Source organism: Eleutherodactylus coqui, chromosome 12, assembly GCF_035609145.1.
Source record: "Eleutherodactylus coqui strain aEleCoq1 chromosome 12, aEleCoq1.hap1, whole genome shotgun sequence".
NCBI classification, from domain to species: Eukaryota; Metazoa; Chordata; class Amphibia; order Anura; family Eleutherodactylidae; genus Eleutherodactylus; species Eleutherodactylus coqui.
This window is the reverse complement of record NC_089848.1, coordinates 104,600,242-104,625,437: the sequence shown is the minus strand read 5'-3', so window position 1 is coordinate 104,625,437 and position 25,196 is coordinate 104,600,242. Positions and strand designations below refer to the sequence as shown.

Below are 25,196 nucleotides of genomic sequence, written 5' to 3'. Positions count from 1 at the left end.
GCCACACCTAGGCGTAGGGTAGGAATGTACTTGTGAAGGGTCTGGTCTCAGAATCAGTAGTAGATGCATTCGCCGAACATTCAAAGTCTGTTTGCTTGATGTGATGTTTTATTAACATGTTCAAAATCAAACGGATTACGCAGAAGTTTGTGTGAAGGTAACAGTTGCAAATATGACCTTTTCATAAATTCCCAGGTCAGACCCCTGATGAAGCTACACCTGCTTCATCAGGGGATTTATCACGGCCTTTACAAAAGTGTCCAATGTGCATGCGGTTCCATTCACAGTTTTATAAATCTTTACCTCCCTTTTGCTCCTTGACAGCAGCCCTTTATCTTTTTCATTGGTGACTTTGTTATGTTGCACTTATAGATCTTATGGTTATGTATTAGCAGGAATTATTGCCTATGCATTCACTTGCACTTGTTAGTCCCTCATGATTCTTTATTTGCACTTAATTACATTGTCACTTTAGGTTATTATGCTGTTTATAGCAGGGGAGCTGCTCTGAATGCTATATTGTTGGACCTTTATCTTTAACTGCTTTGCTCTTGATAGCAATACAGCATATTTTCACAGTTTTGCGATTTTCTTTCAATGCAGTAAGATATTGTTGTGGGTGAAGTTTGCCCTTTATGACAAGCAATCTGGTATTGTGTATGCAGTGTGTGTGTTTTTAAGTGTTTTTAACTTTTTCCCCCTTTTTTGGCCAATAAAATTATTCTTTTCATCACCTGGGTATACTCTGCTATTTTGTGTTGCTTTATTCCCCCCGCCACAGGCCGGGCTCACACAGACACATGTGCCGGCATGTCATCATGTAACTCTCGCATGTGAGCATGCAGCAAGTGCGCAATGAAATACTTACTTACCTGCCACCAATCCCCATACACTATCTTGCCGTGTATGTACGCGTCATACGCACCCAGATAGTGCATGCCATGATTTTTTTATTTTTTTTGCACACGAGTAATACGAATGCAAAAAAAAAAATCATTATGCCCAAGTGAGACTGGCCATAATTTGATATGTTTTGACACAGATGTGGCGCCCCATATTTAGGCCGGTCTCAAACAGGCATATTGTCATGGCACGTCGCCATTTCCTAACGCACAACACGCAATATATTAGCCCATTGATTTGTATTGGGTCACTCGCACCAGCAATTTTTTTTGCACGTGCATATTACTCACGCAAAAAAAATGACGACATCTTGATATGTATTATGTGTCCATATAAGCCAAGATAGTCTACGGGGTTTGGCGGTACGCATGTCAATGTGTACTAGCTACGTGTTCGTACATGAGGAATGTGCGCACGGCATGCCAGCACACACGTTTGTGTTATTCTGGCCTGGTACTCAGTAATATGTGCTTTTGTGTTGCCCACTCTTCTCGGCTGTCCTTCTGTAAATGTGACACTTTTATGATGTTTTGGTCCCCTTGGCCCTTCTTCAAGTTGTTGCAATTGATATGTTCTGGCAAACTTTACGTAGGCACCTATGGCGCTCTGCAAGAAAATGAGTTGGCATCTGTGCCAAGATGCAGAATATACTATAGTAAATGAGATGATGAATTTGGTCCCATTGAATATAAGACAAGTGATTATGACTTGAATCATCTGCCGTTCCTAAAGCTCACCTGAACGCCGACAGATGAAAAAACGCGGCGCTGCGGCCGGGGGATTTATCTGGGAAAATATTTTCATCTTAAAAATGTCACTGCAAAACTAGATTAATTTTGCAGAACACGAGTAAAGCTTTGATAAATCCCCTGCAAGATGTCTTCTGCATAAATTAGACTGGGTCACATAAGAGACAGGCGGCAGGCAGACCGCGCCGAACTTCTATTACTTACATTTACATTCCCTTAGTTCTTCATATGAGAGTGATTAGACGAAAATGTAAAATTAGTTTTATGTTGAATTATCAGATTTCATTGTGGTTTAAGCTTCACAATGAAGAACTGTTTGGTAGATATGTCAGCTATTTTCTTCGCCGCGCTTGTATTTATACATGATGGCCATCATCACTAGAGTTGAGCGAACGTACTCTGTCGAGCTTGATGCTCGTTCAAGCATTAGCGTACTCGATGGTGCCCGTTACTCGAACCAACATCAAGCTGTGTTCGACCCCGCCCCAGTTTTTCGCCCCTCCCCGCTGTGACATGTCTGTTTTGGCCCCTCCCCGCCATGACGCAGCAGGCGTCAATGGCAAATTTTTTGGCTGGGAGAGAGAGAGAGAGAGAAAGAGAGAGACCAACCGAGAAAAAAAAAAAGCTCAGGACCCAGCATCCCACATACAATAATGCTCGAGTCTCCCATTGTAGCCAATGGGGTTCGTTACTCGAGTAGAGCTCTCAAATTTCATGAAAAGCTCAACTCGAATAACACGGACCCGAGCATTTGGGTGCTCGCTCATCTCTAATCATCACGCATTACTCTACACTTCTTATATAGTTATAACCTTCTGTAGAATCAAACCCAACAAAAAAGTTCAGGATCTCCAAATTCCACCTCCAATGCGCATGCGCTTGATGTCAGCCCGGCCTGAGAACGAATCACTGCGCATGCTCAGTGCAGCACAGGTGCATTGGAAGTGGAGTGCAGGATGTCTCCAGCAGGAAGAGCTGGAGGCGTCACTCAGCATGAAAGGGAGTGGTTTTTAACAGAAAAGACTGCAAGAGAGCGTGGACCGCCTTCAGAGATAGACCGCCCATCGGACGGTCCGGCGCTCATTAGCATATAGCACTAGAAAAACTTATTGGCCAATACCTGCGCATAGGAGACACTTTGACAAAACACTGGGTTCCTTATGATAGCGCATACATAACAGTATATTTGGGCTGATAGGTCAAATTTAGGTGACAGACTTATTTTAAAGGGTTTTCTGAGTTATTGATTTTATATAGTTTTAAGCCCCCATACGCAAAACTAAATAAAATCAATATACTCTGACGCCACGGTATCTGACAGATGATGTCATCCGGCCGTGTGAGGTTTCATAAACCTGTCATGTGTGATTCTAATGTACAGTAGAAGCCCAAGGCAGGTTTACAGAATGTCCCTTATGAAGTCCCTGTCTAGCCTCCTATTGGCTTCAGAGTTTCCTTATAAAGTCCCTGTCTAGCCTCCTATTGGCTGCAGAGTTCCCTTATGATGTCCCTGTCTAGCCTCCTATTGGCTGCAGAGTTCCCTTATGATGTCCCTGCTTAGCCTCCTATTGGCTTTAAAGTTCCCTTATGACGTCCCTGTCTAGCATCCTATTGGCTGTAGAGTTCCCTTATGAAGTCCCTGTTTAGCCTCCTATTGGCTGCAGAGTTCCCTTATGATGTCCCTGCTTAGCCTCCTATTGGCTTTAAAGTTCCCTTATGACGTCCCTGTCTAGCCTCCTATTGGCTGTAGAGTTCCCTTATGATGCCCCTGTTTAGCCTCGTATTGGCTGCAGAGTTCCCTTATGAAGTCTTTGTCTAGTCTCCTATTGGCTGCAGAGTTCCCTTATGATGTCCGTGTTTAGCCTCCTATTGGCTGCAGAGTTCCCTTATGATGTCCCTGTCTAGCCTCCTATTGGCTGCAAAGGTCCCTTCTGATGTCGCTGTCTAGCCTCCAATTGGCCGCAGATTTCCCTTATGACGTCCCTGTCTAGCTTCCTATTGGCTGCAGAGTTCCCTTATGATGTCCCTGTCTAGCCTCCTATTGGCTGCAGACTTCACATGGGTAAACGACCCACATAACCATTGCTACATTGCAAACAGAAAACCGGAACGCGGTGGAGGAGCAGCATGCAGTGGGGGGGTGAGATTTTTTTTCTTTTTTTTTAATATACAATGTTACCCCCCTACTGCCACCAATGTTAGGGGTACTCAGAAAACCCCTTTCACATTGTTAGCGGTTGTGTGTAACATGACTATTTCCCATAGTATGCGATCAGTTGTGTAATACAGCCAATTGCGCTCGTTTGACTTAGAACATTATATTTTTGGATATCCTCTATTTCCAAAAATCCCTCTATAATCATCTATTAAGCCTTCATTAAACACAGCGGCATAGAAACAGCACAGCGCCGACTCGTGTGCCGCTGACATACATCTTTTTTGTAATATGTAGATAGGAACATTTGTCCTGCCGTCATTTAATGGCATTTTTTATTAATATCCTACAAAATGCCAGCAAAACACGCAATGACTGTCGGCCAAGGCTGTTCATTAAGTAATGATGTGATCGAAAATGTCACCCAACCAGTGTGAATAAAGCTCTCGCAGTCACAATTCTCGATTCGGCTCAGATCATATCTGATTCAAGACAGGAAATTTGGCAGCAATTATTTAACTTATGAAAGATAAGTTCATATCTTTAGTTAAACAGCCCAAATGTAGAAAGAATAGATACGAGCGCTTAGCATTTTAATTGCCAGACTCAGTACTGGAATGTGAGGCCGGGATTAGCTGGTAAAATTAAAGGAACACTCCCGTAAAAAAAAAATGATAAATTGCGTTACGTGCAGTGCAGGAAGTGAGGTGGCGGTGCATGGGGAATGGCTTCTGGTTTTGCTTCCCATTACTTAAAATTACTTCACAGCCTCTCTATCCTTCTTAGCTGCTGCTGATCAGGACATGTGACTATTGTAGCCAATCACTGCCTATAGAAGGTCAGTGATTGGCAGCCACAGTCACATGTCCAGGTCAGCAGCAACCAGGAAGGACAGAGAGGTTGTGAAGCAATTTTAAGTTGTGAGAAAATCCCTTTAAATCTTACTGTCATTCTCCATCCCCTCAGGCTCTGCATTGGGTATAACACAATATAATTTGGTCTGATGTGTTCCTTTAAGACTTGATAAATTATTTGCCTTTTTTTTTTGCATATTTTGTGTTAAAAAAAACTACTAGTTTCATTATACATTGAATGGCACCAGCAACACCTATCTTGTAGTGCATTTGACCTCCTTTGACCTTCAGAACTGCAGCAATTCATCATGGTGCCCATCCAAGGCTCCCAGAGGACCCAGAGTACGCCAAAGAACTTAAGGCCAGAATTGTGCTTTTTTTTGGTCACCCCGTCTCTGAGAAAAAAAACTGATAAAAGTCCTATTTGCTCCAAAATGGTGCCAATAGAAACCACAGGTCATCCTGCAAAAAAAACGAGCTTTCACACAACCCCATCGAATATAAAAGATTTAAGGCGTTGCAATCTAATTTTGGATTCAAGGTTTCCTAGGGGGTTTTCCCTTTCTATGATTATACAATGGCGCCATCTGCTGGCTAGAGCAAGCACTGTGGTATAGGACATGTTGGAGAGGCCCCCGACAACAGAGTGGCCAGTAATATACAGTAAGAATACCCTGCCGGACGTCTTCCGGCATCAGGGTTGTACAGCCTTCAATTAGAATGTCTTCAGACTTCAGACAGTGGATTGGAAAGGGTTAAAAAGTTACGTCAGTAAGAAGATGGCGAGAGAAAATATATATGTATTTTTTTTTTAGATTTTTTTTTAAAATACTGCAGCAAAAAATATATATATATAAATTTGGTTTTGTCGGAAGCGCACTGAGTGACGCATAGAATTTAGCTCTGGTATTATTTTTGCCGTGTATGCCATAAAAACAGTACCCCGCAATGATGGCAAAATTGTGTTTTCCTTTCCATTTCATTCCAATTAGAAATTGTTAAACTTTTTTTATTACATTATTATTAGTACTATTGAAAAATATAACTTGTCCCACAAAAAACGAGCCCTCAGACAGCGACAAAAATAAAAGTTAGGATAAAAGCTGGGATTTTTTTTTTTTAAGTGGGGAGGAAAAACAGAAAATAATTTTTAAAAAGGGCCATGTCCTTAAGGGGTTAAGAGTCATAAATGCCCTTTGTAGCATTCTGTGAGTGTTATGACTCTGTTATGGCTCTTAGATAGTTATACAGCAGTTTTGGTGAATTTCCGGTTGAGTTCAAACTAATTTGGCCCGAAGCAAACTGTTTGCAAAAGTAGCCAAACCGAACCCTTTGAAATTTGCTCCTCACTAGTCAGAACTAATCTTGCCATTCTTATCGGACCCCTTCTGGCAACAGGTTGCTTATGTCCATAGCCTCCACGAACCACACCTCTTTGCTTATGTCCATAGCCTCCACGAACCACACCTCTTTGCTTATGTCCATAGCCTCCACAAACCACACCTCTTTGCTTATGTCCATAGCCTCCACAAACCACACCTCTTTGCTTATGTCCATAGCCTCCACAAACCACACCTCTTTGCTTATGTCCATAGCCTCCACAAACCACACCTCTTTGCTTATGTCCATAGCCTCTACAAACCACACCTCTTTGCTTATGTCCATAGCCTCCACAAACCACACCTCTTTGCTAATGTCTGATGACTCCTTATAACATGTGTCCCAGATCTTGTGCTTCGGGAGTCAGCGCTTGTGTAGTGACGCGACCCGTTCCACTGTGGATGTTGTGAATCAGGTTTATTCCCCCGGATTTATCACAGAAGGCAGCACAGCAAGCCCAATGGTCACAGCAGGGGGCGCCACTACACTGGCACTTATAGTGGAAATGTGGCGCAGTGTGCGGAACGCACTGTGTTTGGAAACATCAGTCATTAGCAAAGGGGTGTGTGGATGGCTGAAAAGAGAAGCTGAACCGGACCAGCAAGAAAACCATCTCTTGGACTGCTTGAAATGAAGTAGCGTGCCATGCACATTGCCCGGAAGCAGCGAATGCGGGGCGGGAGAGTTACTGTGAAGGGCAGAAATAGTATGGTTACACTTGTCTGTCAATCCAATATCTTGTAAAATGAAAAAAGGTTTGGACAGTAGAGCAATGTGTGATTGTTCTCAGTGAGAAAAAAGTTAGTATACTGAAGGGCAATTTCAAGTTGCAGCGTCACAGAAGAATTTGGGAGTACAAATGTATGGTCATGTTTGATACCCTCACGAATGGAATAAACCTCAGCCCAGGATTCTGGCATAAGTGGAAAATAAGAAAGGTCTGAAGGAGGTCAAGAGGGATGTCCTCTTCCCGATCATAATTTTTTTTTTCTCTTTAAAACTCCATAAAAATTCAGAACTTGACTTGTAATAATGTTGCCATCCACTAGGTGGTGCTGCATCTACTTCCATATGCAGGTTGAAGGAGAGATAAGACACATTATAAAACTGTCCTGAGCTCAGTGGACTGATTTAGGATTTACGTCTCAGCTCTGTTTGTCTGTTGTTCTACAAGATTACTAGGTTTCTCTCACTGAGAACAATTACACAATCCCCTATCTTGTATCACAGTTGGTTTATGATGGGCATTTTAGGTCCCTCCTATCTTTCCCTTTGCCCCTAGTCTGATTGGTGTGGCTTTGGGTATTTGGAATTTACTAAAACAGTCAAGTGAGCTTCACTATGCTGTTTCCTTCACTTCTATGGAGGTCAATGAGAGCTACGGAGACATCCTAGCACATTGAGCTACACTGTTTCCACAGTATTACATCAGAGTACTAGGCCAGAACTAAAAAGTAGTAAATTAACAAAAATACAATTAAAAGTTGAACCACTAAACTTCTGTATGCTTCTCACATGTATATCTATCTTGAGATACTAACCATATACCCGTACACACAGTGTGATTACACAGGTTCTGTTTTCTTTTTGAGCAGGTGTAAGCAATGCTCAAGCTCGTCAGCCAGGGAAATCTCCAGGTTTTAGCATTAATTGGATTATGGGAAGCCCGGATCTGGAAGTTATTAATGCAACAACAGGGAAAAGAAGCTGTGGCGGTCCATCCAGACTCTGCAAGCACTTACTGTATGTTCGGTGGTCGAGGTTCTATGGAAAGGTACAGTATCCGTTCAATCATCTCCAGTATATATAGTAGTTATTAAAAATGTATCATATATTGCCCTAAATCACTATAAAGCAGGAAATACTTACAAACTTTTTTGTCAACCATTGTTTCTTGGCTTAAAAGCGTCGTACACATTTGCACTCTTGTGTTTTTTAATTAACGTATTTCTGGAAATGAAGACTTTTTGTAATTGGTTTCCATTTCTGATTGTTTGGTTTCTATGTTTGTACTTGTGTTGGTATAATGAATATGAACGACTGAACGATTTATCTGCCTGCATATACGTGGTGCTCAAGTGAACTCTGATAACGGTCGCTCGTTCGAATCATTCCGTCTAAAAGGACCCTACTCACCTAGCCTGCTCCCCTGCTGTGAACATACATCCACTCTCTTTCCACTGAGCTATTACGGAGGGGTGTATGACAGTGCGGGGGGCTGGTGGGGGAGATCAGGAGGTCAGAAAGCAGAAAAAACTACTATTACAGAGGGCTGTAATTCACTTCAGGTGAATTTTCTGCTCTTGTCAGCAGTAAGGCGAACCAGCAACTACTGAGAGGATGGGGAGATAGCTGTGTAGTATGAGTGGGTGTGGTTATGCTACACAGCCTCTGAAAGAGGAGAGGGGGAGCTGTGCTTGTATGCATTCATGAGAGAGACCAGCTAAACAATGCTTGAATGCCCCCTAGCCAGCAACTTGAATGGAGGAGAGCCTGTAAGCCAAGTATCAGGCTTTCTAAATGCATGAGAAGGAAAACTCAATGCAAAAAATAAACTGAAAAGTCCATTATTTTTTTTCTGCAAGGATCTAGGAAAATATGTGTACTGATTTTTCTATGCACAAAGTTTTTTGAAGGCTTTAAATACTGAAAAAATGTCACCTATTATTGTGATTACTACCTGGATATATATCCCCATAATCACAAATTTTAAAGGGGTATTCCTATTTGAAACTTTCATGGCATATCCAAGGCTGTTGTATTATCTAGTGGGTCCTCCTATGCTGCCGCCCCTGCCCCTCTACGCCATCACCCTCGTCAATCACCAATTTCTTTTTGTGCCTAAAAGAATGCTAAAAATTCATACTTACCTAACCCAGCAGGCTGCACTCCCTTATATGGTTTGTCCCATTCGCTGCTCATTTTTGTGTTGCGAGGTCATGTACCCATCTAAGCATATGACTGCTGCATCCAATCACTGACCTCAACAGTACTGAGACTAGTGATTAACTGCAGTGTTTGTGCATTTAGACAGGCACTTAACTACTTGATCCGGAAGTGAAAAGTGGCAGCAGGGTGTTAAAGAAATTAGTGTATCTTGGTTTACTATTTTTTTAAGTTTCGCAATATATATCAACTGTATCTGTATCTTTGGATGCGGATACAGTGGAAAGTGGTTCACTGCCAGGGGCCCAATGCAGATGCACCATTTTCCCTTTGGTTGATATGGCCTTGGGCATATCCACAGAGTATGATGTGTCCCTCCTGTTTTTAGTTCTAAGTCCCGCTACCTCCAGCCTGAATGTGGTAGTTGGAACCTACGAACACAGTCAAGTGAGCTTCACCACGCTGTTTCCTTAACTCCCATACAGGTCAATAGAAGTTACAGAGATATTGTAGCACATTGAGCTGCACTGTTTTCACAGTTCTCGAGTTATAGAAACTGAGTAGCTCACTGTGCTATACTGTTTCCGTAATTCCTGACCATCCCTAGTCACTGCATTCAGCCTGACCCAGGGCAACAGAGGTCAGAGTTGGAGATAGGCGTGGGTCCCATAGGTGGCAGTCTTATCTATCAGAGTTTCATGGCATATGCTGTGGATATACTATGAAAGTCTCAAATAGGAATACCCCTTTAAAGCGACCCTATGGTTTTGGGATAAACTTCAGTCCCTAATCAAGTAGGGGAGAAGAGTATATTACCTGCAGTTGTTCTTCTCTGCTCTCCCTCCAACTCACCAGTTCCAGTTTCCATTTTCAGCCATACAAGATGGCTGACACAATCTTCAAACTACCTAATTCCCACAGTGCATTGGTTTTGTTAGATTACCAATACACTATACCTGCTCTCTGATTTGCCAGAGCTGCTCACTTGATCAGCACTGGCCAATCAGATAGCAGTTCATAGTGTGCATTAGATAGTTAGAAAATGACTGCCATATTGGACGGCCAAAAAAGTGTCTCAGAACCATCAGATCAGAAAGGAGGCAGAAAAGTAGAATTGCAGGCAATATACCCCATGACCCCTCTAGCCCCGGGCAGAATTTTGTCTCAAAACCTGAGGGTCACTTTAAGGACTTTTCATGGCGAATGGAGATCACAAGGGCAACACAATTATTTTGATTTGTGCCACTTGTGTCTCTTTACATTTTTTTCAAAGCATGTGGGAATGGACATCTCCAAATTTTATTTTTATTGAATTTTTACAATTTTTTTATTTTTTGTAGAAGCATCATATTCTTATGCACTATACACCGAGAATAGTTAAAAGCTAATATACCACATACATTAGGAGAGAGATCCCTGTGCCCCCATGAGCTTACAGTCTACTGGAAATATCAGTCCTGACGCTCCTATATTTATAAAATCCGCCATAAACTATTTTTACTGTTTAGCAGTTTTATTATTTAGAAGGACTTGCGGGATTTTATGGACTGTAGAAAACATTCTGCTGCATGATTACCCATATTAACTGCTTGACTGACAAATGTTTCGTACTGAGCACAAAGATGGAACTTGCTGGGTGATATATTTACTGGTAATCACATAAAGAGGTTTTTTCCTGAGATAATATGGATCAGTGATGACCTGAAAAAAAAAATGAAAAAAAAAAAAAAAATCGCATTCAAAGGCTGTTACTGGTAACGTGTGTTTTTCTGCTATGTATATCTGGTTGTAAAGGAGCTGTTATTTGTGGGGTTCGGATCTGCAAAAAGATGGCCTGGAGGTCTCTGCATCCCAATGACTTACTGGTTCTGGATTTACTCTCTGTACATTTTGTACCCCTAGCATTTAAATGGCTCAGTTAAATAACTGGGTTCTCTAGGGATGACGAATACAGTTTATTAAAGGGATGGTTCCGCTTTAAAGACTATGATCACCTCTACGATCATTTTTTAAGAACTTTTAATCAATTTGTTTTTGGAAATGAAGACTTTTTGTGATTGGGTTTGATTAAGAATTTCTAATTGTTTCGTTTCTACGCTTGTATTGTTTTCCAAGTCATTGCGGACTTGAGGACTGAAATCTTAGCAAATTCTGTTATGCAGAGTAAACTGACAGCCCCCCCCCCCCCCCTAGCTGCTCCACTGCATTCACTGCCTTTCCACTGAGCTATTACAGAGGGCTGTAGGACTGTGCCAGGGGATAGTGGAGGGGAGCAAGAGGACAGGGAGCAGAGAAAGCTACTATAACAGAGGGCTGTAGAAGTGTCCTAGGGGATGGTGGAGGAGATCAGGAGGACAGAGAGCAGAGAAAGCTACTATAACAGAGGGCTGTAATTCATTCTTAGTGAATCTTCTGCTTTTATCAGCAGTGAGAGGGAACGAACCGGTAGCTACTCGGAGAGGATGAGATAGATGGGGACATAGCTGTGTAGTATTGAGTTGGCATGGTTATGTTACACAGCCTCTGCAAGAGGAGAGGGGAGGGGAAGCTTGTGCATGTTCATGAGTGATCAGCTGATCAGTGCTAGTAACACCTGCACAGCCGCCAGCCAGAAACTTGAATGTAGGAGACCTTGCAAACCAAGTATGAGGCTTTCTAAATGCGTCAGAAGGAAAAATCTCCACAGCCCACTTTCAATCAAACATCACATCATGGATTGACTCTGGGATGACACCCATGTGACAATTGTCTTTCCACTGCACTGTAGGGAACTTACTGTCAGCGGGATACAGCTGATACTATTGTTTCAGCTGTATCCCGTTCCCTGAACACAGGCGGAGTATGAAGAACACAGCGCTTAGTTGTATAAAAGCCGGGTGCTCTGTGCAGAAAACATCTGGATGCAGAAGACAAGTGGGACCATCCCACTTGTCTTCTGCATCCTTCGCTCAGAGCGCTCGGCTGTATAACAGCCGGGCGCTCCGAGCGGGACACAACTGGATGCAAAAGACAAGCGGGGAGACCCAGCTTGTCTTCTGCACCCCCTACTTGGAGCGCTCAGCTGTATAACAGCCAGCCATTCTGAGCAGAGAACAGATGGAAGCAGAAGACAAGCGATCAGCTTGCGCTTACAGGAACACAACAATTATCGCTCAAAAGTCACTCAAAAAACATCTTTTGAGTGATAATCGTTGTCTCTAAACCAGGCTTAAGAGAAGCCGAAAGACTAGAGTCCAGCGGGCAAAAGAGCACCAAAATTAGATCAGATGAATCCAGATTTAGGCCCATTGTCCACGGTCGAGTTTGATTTGCGGAAGATCTGTAAATGAAATAAAGCATGCGGATTGGATTTGCGGACCCTTTGGTCTGGAAAAAAAAAATCACAGCATGCTCCATTTCAGTGCGGATCCCGCGTGGACAGCTTTCAATTGCGGATGGGCTGCGGATTCTACGGGAAACCTGTACTTTAAAAAAAAAGACAACTCTATTGTGCATGTGGGGTGGCACGCCAACTGGCGTTTCCGCACACATCCACAGCAGAGAAAAAAGAAGACCCGGACAGGTAAGCGGGTTCCCGCATACAGGATCCGACCCGCCCATGGACATGAGCCCTTAGCTTGCATGGTGCTGATAGGAGGTCAGAATTGGGTGCAAGCAGCATGAATCGATGACCCCTTCCTGTCCGCTGGTCAGAACATGCCAGCACCGCCATCTAATCTGCAGCAACTACAAGAAGCTTTCTGGGCTGTTATTCCGTCTGAATGATTTCATCACCGAGTCTACGCCACGACAAATTACTGTGGTTCTGAAGGCCTGGGGAGGTCCAACACAATCATCTACTAGATGGGGGTCTCTAATAAAGTGTCCATTCCATGTATGTATGATATCATTATTCTGGGCTCTCACGTACATAGTCCTTCATCGTGATGGATGCCTATCAGATACCACACTCTGCTATCTAATACTGTCTCATAATATCAGTAATCTCTAACATTCTCAGGAACTTAACACAGACGGAGATAAATAACCGCCGAACACATTTTACATAGTCCGTTAAGTAGAGGAATCTCTCCGACCACACTTAACAATCCTATTCTCCAATATTTATGTGCATTTTAAGGCTGGCAATTAGAAAGCAGTCAGTGAATAAGCTAATTGAATTCCTAAATAAAAGCTTTCTCCATTACTCACCGCGACGTACGTTATTGCGCCTGATATTGACAAAATAATTCATTTTACTTAAGCTGCAAAGGATATATTGACACTCGGGATTCTCTCCCTTGTTACTCCATATAATATATCATCTGAAGTACCAGTCAATTAAATTCTCGTATAGATAGTATTTCGACAAAACCCAAGGGAGAATGTAACCCCTCTGTTACCGGCAGTAAATACGCCGGGAGAATTGCGCAGTTGTTTTATTGCTTTACCTTTTACTTTTTTGTCACTGTGATTTTTAATAAAAAGTTACGTTTTATGAGCCCTTTTGGGAATTCTACGCGCAGCCGAGACTTTTCCGCTTCTTCTGCGTTATTAGTCACAGGAATGTCTAGAGCTTCACGGGAATGCAGGAAGCCGCAATCCCTTGTACTTTCTCCTTTTTTCAACGATTTAAGACATTTGTCAGCCGGCAAGACACAATGCCCCCGCAGTGCGAGGGATCAAGGCCTAATGAAGTTTGGCTTATGGACCTTTTAGCAGCTGCGTTCCGCCTGGAGATGCATGTTTGCTCTCCTCCCTTTAAAGGTCTCAATATTTGTCAGGTGAAGAGCAGCGGGACGCCGGAGCTTTAAGAGAACGGAAATCTCACTTTATGAAAACAAAAAGTATAGGGGTAAAAACATAAAATGTGTTTAGAGTGTGTTAAAGGGTTCTTAGGTCTTCAGCGGTCAACGTTAGGTCTTATTCACAGGGGTGGCGGTGATTGCAGTCCGTAAAAAAAAAAGTCAGATGTTTCTTGCGCTTTCGCTTTTTTCACAAGTGTCATCCGATTTTTTTCCAAGCGATGCGTTTTTGTGCTTAAAACATGTCATTTGCATCAGATTTAGGGCTTAAAGGGGTTGTCCCGCGCCGAAACGGGTTTTTTTTTTTTTCAACCCCCCCCCCCCCCCGTTCGGCGCGAGACAACCCCGATGCAGGGAAGTAAAGAAAGTTTACCGGAGCGCTTACCTTAATCCCCGCGCTCCGGTGACTTCAATACTTACCGCTGAAGATGGCCGCCGGGATCCTCTGTCTTCGTGGACCGCAGCTCTTCTGTGCGGTCCATTGCCGATTCCAGCCTCCTGATTGGCTGGAATCGGCACGTGACGGGGTGGAGCTACACGGAGCCGCTCTCTGGCACGAGCGGCTCCATAGAAGACTGCAGAAGACCCGGACTGCGCAAGCGCGGCTAATTTGGCCATCGGAGGGCGAAAATTAGTCGGCACCATGGAGACGAGGACGCCAGCAACGGAGCAGGTAAGTATAAAACTTTTTATAACTTCTGTATGGCTCATAATTAATGCACAATGTATATTACAAAGTGCATTATTATGGCCATACAGAAGTGTATAGACCCACTTGCTGCCTCGGGACAACCCCTTTAAGCTGACGGACGTTATATCGTGATTTCAACGGGTTCGTTTTCACTAGCGGTGTTCTCGCCTGTTCAGAGTATGGGCGAGAAAAGATAAAATTTGCCTTATCTTTCTCGCACGTAGTTAACCCTTTTGAATTCACTTTCTGACGTGTTTCTACTTTCTGATTGAAGCTTGTATAGCTCCAATCTCAGAAGACATTCGACAGGGTATTCATACCGTCTTTTGCCAGCCACTCCACTGCTGTAGCCTCTCTGGCGCACACACACTGGCTTTAGCCAGCAGATGGCACCATTGTATTACAGCAAAAAGAGGAAGCCTTTTAGGAAACCCTGAATCCAAAATTGGATTGAAAAGGGTTAACCCTTTCCAATCCACTGTCTGACGTCTAAAGACATTCTGAGTGAAGGCTGTACAGCTTCCGATGTCGGAAGACATCCGGCAGGGTATTCTTACTGTATATTACTAACCGCTCTGTTGTTGGGGACCTCTCCAGCATGTCCAATACTGCAATACTGACTCTAGCCAGCAGATGGCACCATTGTATAATGGCAGGAAGAGAAAACCCCCTAGGAAACCCTGAATCCAAAATTGGATTGCAAAGGGTTAATACTACTAGGACAGCACCTATCTTCCCGCTGTTTTTTTCAAACTCCTGTGCTATAGCGCTGAGTGTGAACGGTCCGAGAAGGGTAAAAAAAACACAGTATATGAGCAACTATGCTCCGTAGCGGCGAGGGTAGTTGCACATACGGCCGTGTGAAGCCGCTCTTAGGCCTCCCTCACACAGGGCGTTTTGTACAGCGTTTAGCGCTGGCTTTTCAGCCCAGCGCTAAACGCTGTACAAGGCTCCCATTCATTTTAATGGGGCTACTCACACAGGGCTGAAAATGCAGCGCCTTCCAACGCTGCGCTTTGACAGCGATGCAGGTTCTATTTTTGGGTATTTTCAGCCCTGCGTTGCCCATTGAAATGAATGGGCAGCGGTTTCAGCACTGCTGAAAACATGGCAACACTTGGTGCCGCGTTTTTGGCAGCGTTAACCGCTCACTGATTTTCTGGGGGAGGGCTTGCAATAGAAGCCCTACCCCGAAAATCAGTCCCAGCTAGCTAGATATAGAAAAAAAAGAAAGTAATACTCACCTAGCTGAGTCACAGCTGCTGGTCTCTGCCGCTGATCCGGGCTTCCCCTGCACTCCCAAGTCTATTGCCGTAGGCCAGGTTTGAGAACCCCGCCTCCAGCAATAGAGTGCTGTGATTGGTTGTCGGCGCTGGCTCAATGCCCAATCACAGCCCTTCATTGACTGTCTCAGCCAATCAGAGCTTGCCGGCGCATTCATGTGAATAGAACCATTGCAATCAAGGTGTTCTATTTCCCTACTCGCACTGAAAAAACACCCGTGTGAATAAGCCCTAAACTCACTTTCTGAGAGTCAAAAAGAAATTACCAAAGGTAATTGGTTAAAATAAAAATTAATCCATACTCACCTGTTAAAGGTTCCCCCTGTCTGCTGCAGGAACTCCACCGCTCCGCTGTTGGAACTCTGGTCTCTGCCTTTCCTATCCCAGATGATGCAACAGTCATGTGCCATTCATTGTGCATGTGATCCCCCTCAGCCAATCAGAGGCTTCAGGGATCAGAGTATGGCTTTAAATTTGAAAAATCACTGATTTCTTCCCGGCACAAGCCCACTCTTGTCCATAGGCTACATCTGGTGTTGCAGTTCAGCCCCATTCACTTGAAAAGAGCTACGCTGTAATACCAGACATAGCCCAAAATGGTGGCATTGCGCTGTTTCTGGAAGAAAACAGACAATTTTAGAATCTCCAAGAATAAGGTTAGTGGCTGTTAATTTCTCAGTGTTGACTCCAGCGAGGAGTTCTGTTGTGGTTTTTGGGAATTCAGCCGAAACACCAGGACAAAAACTATTGATCATCGTTGATAAAACCTGCTGAAACAGTGCTGAATAGGCCTCCGTTTCGGCAGCTTCCATCTAGGATAATGACGAGATGCGAACGGCCATTTAACTTGACGCATTTCACCTTGCCTATAAATATACAATAGGTTGGATATTAATCCTCTCCATTTTCTTTACCACACAGCTGAGCTCTCGGACTCTAAGTCAAGAGGAAATGCCTTCAGTGTACTGCGAAGCCAAGATGGTGAACCCAACTTACCAATGTGTGAAGCAACATCTCTTTAAAGCCATTCAAAAATCGGGCCTCGGCACATGGGTGAAGAAGCCTCCCGAGCAAGAGCAATTTTTACTAACTCTGTAAATTCGGGATAGATCTTTATCATTTGACTTGGATTCTTCTGGAACAATACAAATCGGCAGACTTTTTATGCCTCTCGTGCAAACTTTGTTATCAATATACATAATTAGATTATTTTTGTAATGCAGTTAATACATAATATCAATGAACGACTTGCTTTAAGGGTTTGAGGTTAGCAGAGATGGTAAAGTGTCAGGCTTCACATCTGTCCATATTTGAAGTACCAGATGTTACAAATTGGAATGGGTTTGCACATTCTGGATCCATCGGGAATAAATCTCGGTGGCCACAAAGTTTCAAGGAATTCGAGCGTAAATTGCACAATTTTTTGGCACAAATCAATTTTGACAAATTTACTATTGATTTGCACCAAAAAGAGGAGATGTTCTGTCTCTCACTCCACTGTACTTTTAACCCTTTCCAATCCACTGTCTGCCGTCTAAAGACATTATAATTTAAGGCTGTACAGCTCCAATGTTGGAAGACGTCCGTCGGGGTTCTCTTACTGTATATTGCCAGCCTCTCTGCTGTCGGAGCCTATCCAACGTGTCACCTCATGCAGTACTGGCTTTAGCCAGCAGATAGCGTCGTTGTATAATGGCAGCAAAAGAGTAAGCCCCCTAGTAAAACCAGGATAAAAATTGGATTGGAAAGGGTTAAAAACTATTTTACAAAAGAGGCGGGGATTAAGTGGAATGAGGGAATTAGGAAAAATTTAAGAATTGCAACTTTTAAAAAAGTTGCAAAATTTGTTGCACTCTTACGGCAGTAGCAGGGTGGAGTACATAGTGACCCAGACATTTTTAAAGTTTCAACAAATTTACCAATATTTTGTGAAATTTAATAAATTTGTTACAATTTAAACTGGAGAAGGGAAAGAAAGTTACCAGAAAACTGATATTAAAAAAAATTCCCCTCATTATAACTAGCTCCCAATATCCCTAAAACCATAAGGGATGAAGGAATTGTAATAAATATGCATTAAATATTCTCCATCCATGGTCATATTTAAAATGGTACATAGTGGCCAACAGTACTGGGAACCGCCTGCAGAAGGGGCTATTTTTGTGCAAATTTAACGCAAAGTGGGTCAGCAATTAGCATTCCTTGTTTTTTGGGGGCAATTCCAAGGCAAGGCTTAAAGGGGTTTTCTGGCAGTAAAAAAGATGATGTGAGCAAGGCAGGAATGCTTGAAAATAGAAAAATGAACCTTACTAACCTCCTTAAGTGCCCTTCCGATTTAGCAAAGGTGTCTCGAGACCTGCTGCTCTGATTCTAGAAAAGGCTTTAACCCTTTCCAATCCACTGTCTGACGTCTAAAGACATTCTGATTGAAGGCTGTGCAGCTCCGATGTTGAAAGACGTCCGGCAGGGTATTCTTACTGTATATTGCTGGCCGCTCTGTTGTCGGGGGCCTCTCCAGCATGTCCCATACCGCAGTATTGTCTCTAGCCAGCAGATGGCGCCATTGTATAATGTCAGAAAGAGAAAGCCCGCTAGGAAACCCTGAATCCAAAATTGGATTGCAAAGGGTTAATGATGACATGCCATTAATTTTGCACATGACGACTCAGCTAATCACAAACTTCAGCAATGATGCTACCATAAACGGCACATGATCACTGAAGCCTGTGATTGGCTGAGTGGACATGTGCACAATGAACGGTAGGTGATCGCTGAAGCCTCTTTCAAAGAGGTGGGGACCGGGGCTTCTGTGCTGGATCGATGGACCACTAAAGGAGGTGATTATGGTATAATTGTCTAATTTCAACCATTTCTTTCCTATATATATATAAAAATATATATATATATATATATATATATATATTTTTTTTTTACTCCTCAAGACCCTTTTTAAACATCCCAAATTACATTGGCGACTATGAATGATGGTTGTGTAGATGAGGTACCCTGTTCTTCAGATGCTTGTGACCCTACCATATGGCTAAATGTAAACCCAGCTTTGTTCCTCAGCATTCTCCAATACAAGGTCTCCTAGAATAGATATTATTATAGCACTGGGCAACTATTGAAAGAGATCATGATTTTTTTTTTTGATTTATTATACAAATTGTTTGTTCTTTGCTGATTTGCTGGTTCATATTTTTAAGGAGGAACTGTAATTTCTTCATGTCAGCAGGTCCAGCTGTAGAGCTTTGTAGCCGCGGCCCCACTGATTTCAACTATGTCATTCATCTATTTCTGCCCTGTATGAGCTCTTCTTAGATTCGTCTCTCGATGCTGTGAATGTGTCAAGTGGGCAGTCCCCACCGCTTCCTGTCAATCAAGTCTGACATCACTCATTGATAGTTACGCCCATATGACACTTTTATGGTGCATGAGACAAATTTAAAAAGAGACCGTCCGGGGAAACATGGATGAAAAATATTATCAGAGTCAGCGAGGTCATAGCTGCAAAGCTATACAGCAGAGCCAACCAACTGACATGAGGACATGATAGGTCCTCTTTAAGGGGAACTAATGAGTACATGTCAAAGCAGAAGGACAGTTATGTCAAGGATTTATCTTCTAGCATGTGGTCAAGATCCTTCTCACAAATATCAGTCATGGAACTACATATGTCATTTCAAAGTTGGAATTATTTAGAAGTAGTGCACATTCGGCTTATATGCCTAAAAAACATATATGTATCCATAGCCTATAATGGGTTTGGCATACTGTATGCCAACAAAGTGTCCTTTTGGCGTACGTCTGGGTGAGGTCCATCGTGGCCGGTTACATCATTTACATTGCATATCCATAAAGTTTGTCTTTAATTACTTCATCCTATGTTTGACTTTGGTTAAGCTAAAGGACCTTAGAAGACCAAATGTGCACAGTGCTCCCCTTAGACTATTTCATACACAGATTAGTATTGAGTAGCGCGGATTGAGAATATTTTGTAACCTGTGAAACAGAGACTTTGGAAAATGTTGACGCCTCAAAAACCAAAACCGAGTGTAAAGTCTTCTAGCCTTGTGGATTTCCTAATCTTCCATTTTGACTATTAACAAGGGAGGAAGAAATTCATATGGAATTCATTGAGGTCTGAAACTTCTACGGGGATGATGGAGAGAAGAGTATGGAGATAAGCAGGACATGCTCTCCTTTTCCTTTCCTTAGCACTGTATGTGAGCATATCTAATACTCAATAAACAGTAATGATATCTATCTGACTGTCCTGCATTACTTCTAAATATGGTTAGGTTGGAAATAGTGATGAGCGAGCATACTCACTAAGGGCAATTGCTCGAGCGAGCATTGTCCTTAGCGAGTACCTGCCCGCTCGAGAGACAAGGTTCGGGTGACGGCGGCGGGCAGGGAGCTGCGGAGGAGAGCGGGGAAGAACGGAGGGGAGACCTCTCTCTCCCTCTCTCCCCCCCTGCTGACTGCCACAACTCACCGCTCCCCCCCCCCCCCCCCCCCCCCCCGCGCCGACACCCGAACCTTGTTTCTCGAGCGGGCAGGTACTCGCTAAGGGCAATGCTCGCTCGAGCAATTGCCCTTAGCGAGTATGCTCACTCATCTCTAGTTGGGAACAGATTGGAAGCCATTAGTATTCACAGGCGGGAAGGATTGCAGAAGTTGACAAGGAGGCAGAAGGGGAAATTAGAGCTTTATAGGGTGTCTACCTTCATATGGATATTGTCGACACACCTAAAGACACAAGGGGTTTTCCAAGGAAATATTATTGATGATGTATCCTCAAGCTAGATCATCAACAGTTGATTGGCTGGGGTTTACTACTCGGGAACCCTGGCTGATCAGCTGATCAGGTGTCCACTGTCAGCACTGCAGTATCCAGAGGTCAGAGAGGAAGCTACTGTTCTGACCCCTCTGTAGTGGCCGGCCTTTGGTCATGCAGGTTTAGTGCCCATTAATTCTAATGAGACCCCGGCCTACAGTTATAAATGTTGGCCACTACAGAGGGATAGGACATCATCTTCCATTCTAACCCCTGTGTATTCTGCAACTGGCAATTGATTGGCCAGGGTCCAGAGCGGTGGACCTCAGCTAATCAACTATTGATGACCTATCTGGAGGATAGGTCATCAGTAGCATTTCCCTGAAAAACACCTTTAAAGTACATGCATCTTTTCACTGAAGTTTTGTGAATTTTTGTTTATACAGCAACCCTCAAGTCTCAGGACAAATTCTTGTTCTGGGATCATGGGGGTGTTATACTATCCGGTGTCCTCTTTTTTGCCATACAGCTGCTGATATGCCAGTTCCCGGGACCTCACTCTGGTGATCCAGGTTGGCGATGCTGCTTCTTAGACTCCTTGATGCGCACTGAGCACTAGTGGTAAACCAGTAGTCAAAAACATTACGTGTTGCTCTGATTGGCCAGTGGTGCTCTCATGTGTAGCTCCAGCCAATCAGAAATCAGCAGCTGATTAGTGAAGCATAATGTGTGCCAATTAGCAGCAGGAGTGTCACGGCCATCTTGGATAACCAGAACCGAAATAAAGGAGGACACAAGGTAACATAACACACACCTCAGTCCTGGGTCAAAGTTTTGTCCTGGCTCCGGAAGATCACTTTATGGGTATGTTGGCATTGACACACTAGTTTATATATCCATATACACTTCATAACAGCAGAGTGACTGTAAATACATGAAATTGTTAATCTTCTAATGATCCTGTGTTATATCTTGTATGACGGTCCACAGCTGCATTCACAATTCTGCTGATTGTCATTGGAAACAGTCAACATGCCTATCAACAGGTTGTGTACATCCCTTAAAGGGGGTTTTCCCATTGCTTAAAATTTGCCTCACATCCACTTTGTTCTTCCTGGTTGCTTCTGCAGGACATGTGATTGCTGCAACCAATCATTTGCCTGAGCAGTGACCTTCTATAACCAGTGATTGGCTGCAGCAGTCACATGTCCTGGTCAGCAGCAACCAACCAGGAAGGACTGAGTGACTGATAAAATTTTAAGTAGTAGAAAACTCCTTTAAGGGTCTTTCATATGGGCTGATGGTCGTCTGAGCATTCATTCTGATCATTGCCCGGTGTTAATATGCCAAGAGATCAAACAGTAAACATGAAAATGCTTGATTGACCTTCCTTTTCGGCTTCTATTACACGAGCGCCATTAACACTTGTGTGATAGCTTGCAGGTTCATCCCAGCCAGGGGCGTAACTATAAAGGGTGCTGGGGATGCGGTTGCATCCGGACCCAGGAGCCTTAGGGGCCCATAAGGCCTCTCTTCTCTATAGAGGGAGCCCAGTACTATGAATAAAGCATTATAGTTGGGGGCCCTGCTACAGGTTTTGCATTGGGGCCCAGAAGCTTCAAGTTATGTCTCTGTGCAGCATGGTTTAGGTATGGGTACGGGTACAGATACAGATAGGGGGGGGGGGGGGAGCTCACGTTTTGCATCAGGGCCCCTGAGCCTTTAGTTACGCCCCTGATCACTGCAATTTCAGAAAGCCATCAGCGCTGGCAGCTAATGCTAGTGCTCAAGTAATAGGAACCTTATGAAGGCGCAAAAGCATGATGGCGACGCATCTCTCCATGTAAACAGGCGATCTGCCCCTGACGTAATGGACAGTGTAGGGGAAGGAAAGATCGTAGTAGCAATCATTCGCTCACCTCCTTCACAATCATTGCACAGTGGATGAAAGGAAAGATAAACGAGCACCTATTTACTTACATATCTTCCATCCGCGCTCGTTATGCCTGTGTAATACGACCCTTGGCTGTAATGCAGGATGACAGCTCATTATGATATCGGATCACTGTGCAATATCTGGTGAAAAGCTACCCAGGCCAAAAGGCAAATTACTCTATGCAGACAGGAATGCTGGAAGATTTCAACTGTAAAAACCTGCAGAATTAGGAGTGCAGCTCTGGAGCATTATACAGGCTGCAACTCTGGAAAAGTACAAGATAAGTAAAGTATTTATCTACATTTTTATGCAGATTAATTTCATATCTACTTTGTGGTGCTGAAATATTCAGATACGATTTAAAGGATTAGAAAAATAGGACTATGGCAGCTTGGCTCCACTAAAGTGAATGGGGCTGACATGCAATACCACACACAACCTGTGGACAGGCGTGGCGCTGTTTTTAAAAGAAAGTGGCCATGCTTTTCTAATCCTGAACAAGCTTTTTTAAGTAGCCAACCCTATATATATCTAATGTGTAAGCATTAGCAACGGTTCACAATCTTAAGTATAAAATTAAAATAAAATAAAAAAATCCTTTATAGCAACAACTTATTCCGCAGCGCTTTCAAGTAATTTATTTATTCCCCCCCAACCAGGCTAAGTGCTCATTTTAATGACCTCGGAAGGATGAGTCAACCTTGAGCCAGCTACCTGAACCAAGCAGGGATTGAACCTGCAACCTTCAGGTTGTGAGAAAGAGCTTAGAGCTGCATTTTCTGATGCCTTAACACTCTGCACCACACAAGGCTCTGATAATGATCCTACCACCTGCACTGCCCCCTTTATCAGTACAGACTGCCAGCGATTTGAATATACATAGGTGACACGGCTGGTTCAGGGATATCACTGATATTCTTTTGACTAATTTGCTGATCTCACTGGTTCCAAATAAACTGAATGGCCATGTTATTAGAGACCACCATCTCGTAGCATATTGGAGTTCCTTTGGTCTTCAGAGCCGCAGTAATTCATCATGGCTTCCATCCACAGGTATCAGAGGATCCGGAGTGCACCAAGAAAACATTTCCCACACCACTACTCCACCTCCATTAGCTTAACAAGAGAGGGTCATCGATTCATGCTGCTTGTGCCAAATTCTGACCTCCCATCAGCACAGAGCTGGTATGATTCTGCCTCGCTTCACTGTGAAAGCACAGGAGCGATTATCGCTGGGGTGACTGTGGGGTGCCTAATCAGCCCTTGTAAAAGACCCTAAATTGTGCATTCAGACACGTTATTGTAGTACCAGTGCTATATTCAGCCACTCCTTGACTGTGAAGTGCCTGTTTAGAAGGGTTCTTGACATCCTCCTCTGACCCCTTTTAGCAATGAGTTGTGTCCATCCACAGGACCCCCTTTCTCTGGATGTTTTCCTCTATCATATCATTCTCGGTATACTCTCGACACTATTCACAAAAAAACACAAGATTGGCAGTGACATCCCGGCCCCGGCTAGTCCAGCACCGATGACCCAGCCTCGTTGGAATCACTCAGATCACTGGATTTTCCCGTCTAATGTGGATTCACACTGAAACTGATCCGTGGAAAACTTGTCATGTGATTTTATGCTGCACTCCGAGGTCACGGGTCTCCTCTTGATACAGGGAAGCTCCAATCATTAGAGGGCCGGGGGCTTTAATAAAGGAGCCATGCATTGTAACCTACAATTTCCAACTAATAGCGCCACCTAATGGCTACCTTCTTGAAGAGAGCAGAGATGGTTTTCCAAGCAGCCATTTTTTTTAGCTCTTCACCAGACATTGTACAGATCTTTATTAGCGCACTTACACCCAGAGATCAGCTTACACCACGAACAGAGGTGGAATTAAGATAACTGAGAAATACCTTCTTCATAACACAAGACTTTACGTTCGCTTCCAACCCTTTGTGATGGCGGTATGAATGGCTGACATACTGTCACTTATAAATTAGTAGGGTCATTGTAAAATAGTAGGCTACTCAGGGGTAAAACGATAAGGCGACATTAATCCTTTAATCTGCCCGGCTCTTCTTCCTTGGAGTTTCTATTGCACTTTATATTTACCTGCAAGACAAATTGCCCATTTCTGCTGTCTCACAGCGCAGTGCTTACTCCTCGGCTCAGATAGCATCTCGCCGCATTTGTCTTCCCCCTTCAGGAGAACAAAGCAAGCATTTCTAAAGGAAATAGCTGCACGGCTCAGCATTTTTAGGGGGCAATGAAACACATTATAGCAATAAATTAGAGTCAACTGGATTTTTTTTCCCATTCCATGTACTTGGCTGATACAGCATTTAGGTCATCTTGATGCAATATATCTTCAGTTCATGATATAACTATGTATATACCTGGTATATTTCCTGTATCGGTTTATCCTTTTTTGTATTGGACTTTTATATGTTATTAGGATAAAGAAGTCTTTAACAGATCTTTTTAGAATTTTTGCTCCCGCTTTCCAACTCAAGTTTGGTGGTTATGATCTAATAGCAAACCTCCGACCCAAATGCAAAATGGTACAATGTTTCTGCAGCGCCGCCTATTGGAAGGTAGCTTCTTAGCAAGTCAACATCCAACTAGAGATGAGCGAGCATACTTGCTAACGGCAATTACTCAATCGAGCATTGCCCTTAGCGAGTACCTGGCTGCTTGGAAGAAAAGATTCGGCTGCCGGCGGTGGGCGGGGAAGAGTGGGGAGGAACGGAGAGGAGATCTCTCTCTCCCCCGCTCCCCCCTGCTCACTGCCGCAACTCAC

At 43.5% G+C, this 25,196-nt stretch overlaps 1 protein-coding gene across 1 annotated transcript in view; it reads left to right on the top strand.

Annotated features, from left to right (window-relative positions):
- The window catches only part of ADARB2 (adenosine deaminase RNA specific B2 (inactive)), a 519,628-nt gene extending 501,082 nt beyond the window's left edge, over nucleotides 1–18,546 (top strand). Inside the window, exons 10-11 of the mRNA XM_066584485.1 lie at nucleotides 7,637–7,815; nucleotides 16,607–18,546. Of these exons, the coding sequence (XP_066440582.1) occupies nucleotides 7,637–7,815; nucleotides 16,607–16,783 (356 nt within the window). The 3' untranslated portion in view covers nucleotides 16,784–18,546. The remainder of the gene's footprint in view (nucleotides 1–7,636; nucleotides 7,816–16,606) is intronic.
- The last annotated feature ends 6,650 nt before the right edge of the window (nucleotides 18,547–25,196 follow it).